The sequence below is a fragment of the Trachemys scripta genome, chromosome 7 (genome assembly GCF_013100865.1).
Source record: "Trachemys scripta elegans isolate TJP31775 chromosome 7, CAS_Tse_1.0, whole genome shotgun sequence".
NCBI classification, from domain to species: domain Eukaryota; kingdom Metazoa; phylum Chordata; order Testudines; family Emydidae; genus Trachemys; species Trachemys scripta.
In genome coordinates this window covers 36,690,732-36,697,097 of record NC_048304.1, presented here as the reverse complement: position 1 = coordinate 36,697,097, position 6,366 = coordinate 36,690,732, and the positions used below count along the sequence as shown (strand labels likewise).

General features: G+C 39.2%; 1 protein-coding gene across 1 annotated transcript in view; it reads left to right on the top strand.

Annotated features, from left to right (window-relative positions):
* The first annotated feature begins 4,616 nt into the window (after window positions 1–4,616).
* Window positions 4,617–6,366, top strand: part of LOC117881023 — a 55,136-nt gene continuing 53,386 nt past the window's right edge. The window contains exon 1 of the mRNA XM_034777781.1: window positions 4,617–4,710. Within this exon, the coding sequence (XP_034633672.1) occupies window positions 4,690–4,710 (21 nt within the window). The 5' untranslated portion in view covers window positions 4,617–4,689. The remainder of the gene's footprint in view (window positions 4,711–6,366) is intronic.

Here is a 6,366-nt window from a genome sequence, read left to right as displayed (position 1 = left end):
GCAAAAGGAGCTTTTTCAGCATTCCTCATTAGAAAAGTATGATGGAAGGTGAGGGGAAGGGAAAAGTTAGCCCTACAGGTATTTCAATTTCTTCCTTGGTTTTTCTGTAGGCGACCTGTGTTCCCACATACTGCAGATACCAATTTCACAACCTCCCTCCTCATCAAACGCAAGGGCAAACCCATGGAACTCACATCTATTTTAAAGATGTCAATGTGATTCTAACAGGGACAATCAGTCCTGGGGAATTGCGTGAGTATTTTAGAGGACCACCTTTGGAGATTGAGGTTCATGACCGGGACAGAAAAATGGCAGAGGACATTAAAAAACCCTCTTTGTTTGGTGATGAGCAAGATGATGGAGAGCTGAGTAATGTGGGTCTTGTCTCTTACAAACACACAGCCTATAATCCATTTACAGAAAAGGACAATTTATGGCATCCCTATGGGGTAGCTAAAGTCAGTCTAACTGACCTACTACTAGGTGAAAAGTATCTAAATATCAGTGTGCCCATTCATAGCTGCTCAGTTCCAGATCCTGGCTGCCAGAAGGATAGTAAGACTGAAAAAATGATGGGAGTATTGGGATCAGTGGCTGGCCCTCAGACTTCTCCGTTGCCTATGGGACATTATCTAGAATCGGACTCAGTCCTGAAAGTAAGAGTTGAAATAGCTGTGCCGCTAGGTCTGCAGGCAGAAACTGCTGACACTGAAGTTGCAGATTGCCCATATGGTTGCATTATCTATATTTTTGACTACAATAATGCACCTTGCTTACATGATTTGCTGCAAGAGATTACAGAAATTAATGCTGAAGCCCTCCAACTGGATTCTTATCCTCTACAAGTAATTCAGATGGCTCTTGCTACTTTCAAACTGAAAACTGCGACCAAGGAAATTTCTGAGCTGGATATCATTACTGGTTTTCATATTCTGGATGGAACAATTCATCTTTTAGTCTTGGAAGGATTAAAGGACAAAGCAATCAAGAGACTGTGGGAACAGCAATTTGATAAGTAAGATAGTTTAATGTTTTCAGTAATTATTTCCCTCTAGATTTAAACTGGTTTAAACAAAATGTTGCTGATTTTTTTTTTCTTTTGTAAAGACAATTGTTTGATTTCGTCCCTGGTGTTGTCTCTGGAGTTATACAAGATATGAATTTGACCCAATGCCTGGGTCAAAATCTGAAGACTGACCCTTACACCTTTATCAATTATCTGATAATCCTTCAGTGCATAGAGGGCTATGATTAGAAGAATACTATAAATTTACAACACGGCACTTTAAGCTACTATGTATCTTGTATAAACCACACTATTTTCTTCAGTAAAATTCTAAATAATAGAAGTTTCCTTAAACTTTCCATTTTCCTGCCTGTCTTCTGCATTCAAGTTAGACATGGCCTGAGCTCAAAGTTTTGACTCAGACCCAACTTTCCCTAAAGTTTGAGGGTGTTTGGATCTGCAGTTTATTTGAGCCCATCTCTAATTCAGATGCCGAGCTACATTTCCTGTGTATCAAATCATGTCATCACACTGTTACAATGGCAGGTATCTGTTTCATTGATAACAATTTTTGTAGAAACACGTTTAATGAATTGCTAATTAGAATTTCTTTCTGTCTTCTTGGCTAATTGTACAATAACAAACCAATGTACCTACATAATGGAAGACACATAAGATTTAGTAATTAAATATTTCAATTTCAAGTTTTCTTGAGATTAGTATAAGTGAAGGAGTATAAGGAAAAAAAATTAAAAATATGTAAAGAACCCTTGAGATTGGCTATGCCTTCTTGGCAGTTGTTTGGACAGTATGATAGATGTGTAACACAGGCAGGTGAAATGTTGTCATGAACTCCAAATATAGATGAAAAAGGCACCCATACTGAGACTAGGGGTAAAATTTATAAAAGGACCTAAGAACCTAATCACCTTTGAAAATGGGGCTTAGACTCCTAAGTCACTTAGGCCCTTCTGAAAATTTTATCCAAAATCTGTTTGTGCAAATATATGGTACACCTGGAAATTTATAGGTAATTTCAATTATCTTGCAGCTCTTGCCTCAACATTGTCTTTTAAATGTGCTACAATTTTCTACAGGTTCCATGAGACACGGTACACACAACTATACTTAATACTTTAAACCATTTTTATTCGTTGCCCAGTACTTAAAAAATGTATTTTCAGGGGATTTTTTGTGTGTGAAAGTACAATGTACACCTCTAGCTCGATATAACGCTGTCCTCGGGAGCCAAAAAATCTTACCGCGTTATAGGTGAAACTGTGTTATACCGAACTTGCTTTGATCCACAGGAGTGCGCAGCCCTGACCCTCCCTCTCCCCCCCCGAGCACTGAATATCCGAATTCATGTTATATCGGGTCGCGTTATTTCGGGATAGAGGTGTATCATTTTCTCTCCCGAAGGTCCATAAGATCGGGGGGTTGTGTGGGTGCATGTATGTTCCCCATTTCATGCAGAAAAAAAGTACTACAATTTGTGTGGACTAGTTTCTTTTTCTGACATTTTGCATTTTGCCAAGGCTGTCCCAAGAAGGATTTCAGTCTCCAGGGCTTGCAATTATATACTGTACTTAGCCTCCGGACTGAAATGTTAATGTTAAGAGAAATGGTAACTAATGTTTTTAATAAGCCCATCACTTCCTATGGACTTTTAAAGTTTTTTTTTTTTTTTTGCTTCATTCTTTTCAAGATAAACTGCCTATAAGAACATTAGCATTGACAGCAACCCTCTTAAAATACAACCTTTTAAATGCATTGCAAATCTTTTCCAGGGGAATTTAGTATTTGTGGAAGGTGGTATATTGATTTCACTGGAGACTAAAGTCTCCTCTTTATTCACACAACAGCAAACCTGCCAAATAATTCTTTCCCTGTGGACTATAGATTTTTGGCTCTTTCTACAGGGAAACTCAAGCAATCTAATGACTTTCTAATGACATTCAAGAGTATTTCACATGAAATCTGAGTGTTGTTTCTGTGTGTTAAAGTAATGGCCCTCAGGCTAAAATGTTTGTTATTTTCTGTCTTCCTGCTCTCAAAACATACATTTTCAAATGCTCAGGTTACCCAGATTATCTCATAATACATAATTCTAAACAAATGTTTGTGTTCATATTTCATCCTATATAAGTTCTGAAATTTGCTATGAGAATTTTCTTGGGTGGCCTTTGAGTTTGTCATATTTTCCCCTGACCTCAAAGTAGGGTAGCTGAATTTTCAGTCCCTGTGTCTATTCAGTCCTTGGCCTCTCTGCTGTCTACTAAAACATTTTGTTTTTTGTTTGCCGAGGCTGAGACCAAGGATTAACGGTAATTGGTGTAAGCCGTGAAACTGGGTAATGTCCCAATTTGTGTGCTGGGAAGTGGACTAAAAAGAGTTTTATAGTCTCAAGTGGGCCACCAAATGGTAACAATTTGGGATCAGTCTCAGTCTGGTCTAGATTAGAACTAGTGTCCTAGAAGTAAAAAAAGTCTGGATCCTGTTTCTGCCTCCCCACTCCAACTTTCCAACTCTGAACCTGCTTTACTCTTGTGAGTAATCTTTACTTATTTGAGTATTCCCATTGACTTCAATCCAGGATTGAGCCCATAAGAATTCTTTCCATGGCAGCTTAGTGCTAAGGATGTATTCATCGCTTTAAATATTTGGACAAGTAACACAAATACTGTAGTGTAGTAATGGGCACATAGATACAAACTGGAGTGGCACAGTGAGTTTCTGATACTTTTAAACCTGGGGATATTCAGAAGGTTGCAGGTAGAATTTGGGTACTTTGTGATTAGAAAGTTCAGATTACTTTCTGGGCTAAACCCCACACAAATTTCACTGAAATGAATGGGGACATTGACTTTTTAGAGAGAGAGAGACACACACACACACTCACACACCATATACAATTTATAATCTTTTCTAAAAGGTTCCCCTTTCGCTTATATAACTCCTACAGGATTTGTAGTGAATGTGGGTCTTCCTCAGATTTCCAGATTTAAAAAAGAGTTCATTTCTTTTTTTTTAAGCATTGAAGGAATACAGAAACATTATTAATTGCTTTCCTAATTTATTTATTTTTCTTTGCATGCTTGTTCCCTTCAAATTGTTGAAATGATTTATTTCAGTAAAAAAGTCCTTTCTTGTTGTGATCATGTAAATCTCTGATTCTGTTTCTACCCTGGTAATTGATATTGTACCATTTTTGTAACTATAATAAGGGTAAATTTGGTACTCTAGTAAACTTCCTTACAGAATATTACATAGTGTGGTTAAATATGAGGCTGGGTTTTTTTTTATAATAATTCATGGCAGGTGTTTTGCAAAAAAAAAAAAAAAAGTTGTTATTTTAAAACCCTTGGCATAAAGTGTCAGAATGGTAACAGGTTCCATCTACAAGAACAAAGACAAGACAGTTTTTCATAAGGGATTATGCTGCAGCACTGTGGGATTCATGAGCTAGACTGGTTTTGTAACATTGCTTTTGTGGTGCTCTGTTGCAGGACTCACAGAACTGAAAATGGAAGGTTGGATATATTATATAACTCACAGTTGTCTTTCCATCAGCGCCTGTATACAGACCTGGAAGCGATCCTGTATCATATCCACCTCTGTAAACCCCTCTCTTCTATAACAAGACAACCTCTCCTTTATGTCAGGGATATGGTTCCTCAGGCATGTTTCCAAGCCTTGTCCAGGTGAGACCATTCCTAGATTTGTAGTCAGGAAACTGATAATTGAAGCATCACCAAAATAGTGTGAATATTTGATACGATAATTAATGCCTTTGGTTTTTCTTTCACAAAGAAAGCAGGTCAGTGGGACTGAGAGTGAGTTTTAGGTTTGAGATCAGGCATGGGAATACGGCAGATGAGCACGATGCAAATGAGGCATGCTTCGTCTCTGGGGATTAGAGTGCCAGTTCATCTCTCTCCACCTGCTCCTGCCCCTCAAATAATTTTTGAAATCACCCCTCTCTGGACATGAAGTTATTCCTTATGGGGCAGGAGAGTTAGAATAGGAAAAAAGGAAATAAAATTGTCTTGTGACAGGTGCAGTGTCCCACCTGAACACTGGCTGGGAGTTTGTTCCCTGCTTAGCTTTCCTTCAGGTGTATAGGGTGAAGGAATGGAGCAAGGCTGAGGACGACAGGCCCAGTCATGGACTCAGACAAGCCAGGGAAGGCTCTAAACACAGGTCCCTGGCAGTCAGGAAAGAGGAGCTTTCAGGCTCAGTTCAGCAGCATATGGCTATATTCACCCTTGTTCGCCTCAGAGTATCCCAAATGTGTGTTTAGTTTGTTAGAAAGCATAACAACAGTCTGGACAGAGAGAGAGCGAGTGAGGGTGTAGCTGCAAATATAAAATGTTACTTTTTGTGAAAAATGTGGAGAGAAAGTCATCTGTTATGCAAAATCAGCACACAAAAAAAACCTTGCTTTTGAAAAATAGGAAATGGGTTTTATCCATCTTTGAAATAAGCAATTCAGGTGCTTAGAAGGCTGAAGAGAGCAAGTGGATACTTTTAGTTCCTGCTGTCAATAGACTGGCTCATTCAGATTATTTTCTGAACTAAAATCCACACAGCTGTCACCAGGGCAGACTCCAGGCACCAGCGGAGCAAGCATGTGCCTGGGGCGGCACGTGCTAAGGGGCGGCATTCCGTCCATTCTTGGGGCGGCAGAGTCCGGGCAGCTTTTTTTTTTTTTTTTTTTTTTTTTGCGCTTTGGCAGTTTGGGTGGCAGCAGTTGGAGCATTTTTTTTTTTTGCTTGGGGCGACAAAAATGGTAGAGCCGGCCCTGGCTGTCACTGAAATGACTGGGGATTTTCACTCCTGAGATAGCGAGAGCACCCAGCCTTTGTTACTTCTTTCAGAGGACTCAATTTCAAATGATAAAACTCCCACATTGCTCACCTACAGTGCTTATGGTGAAGCCTCACCAAATAAGCATTCAGATTAAATGGCAAAGCTGTTATTTCCAGCTAGAGAGGAGGAGAACATTGTTAGTGGCTTCCACGTTTCTTTTTGCATTTCTTGTAACCTTGCAACAAAGGAGTGACTCAGATACAAAATGTCACACGATTGTGCTTGATTGAGTATCATTTCCAAGTGGCTGCTGCAGTCTTGAATACTGCAGTGTGTGTCTGCCAATAGCACATGCAGGCTTTGATGCATCCGACTTGTTTAGTGCATGTGATTGTTTCTTTCTACTGCAGGGATTCCCAAACTTTTTGCCCCATTTTGAGACTTACTGTTTCCTGTGACCCTAGACAAAAACAAAGCAACATAGTGACCACGGGAATTTACATATTAAGTATGTTATTTAATGCTCTCTAATGTGACACATGGGCTAG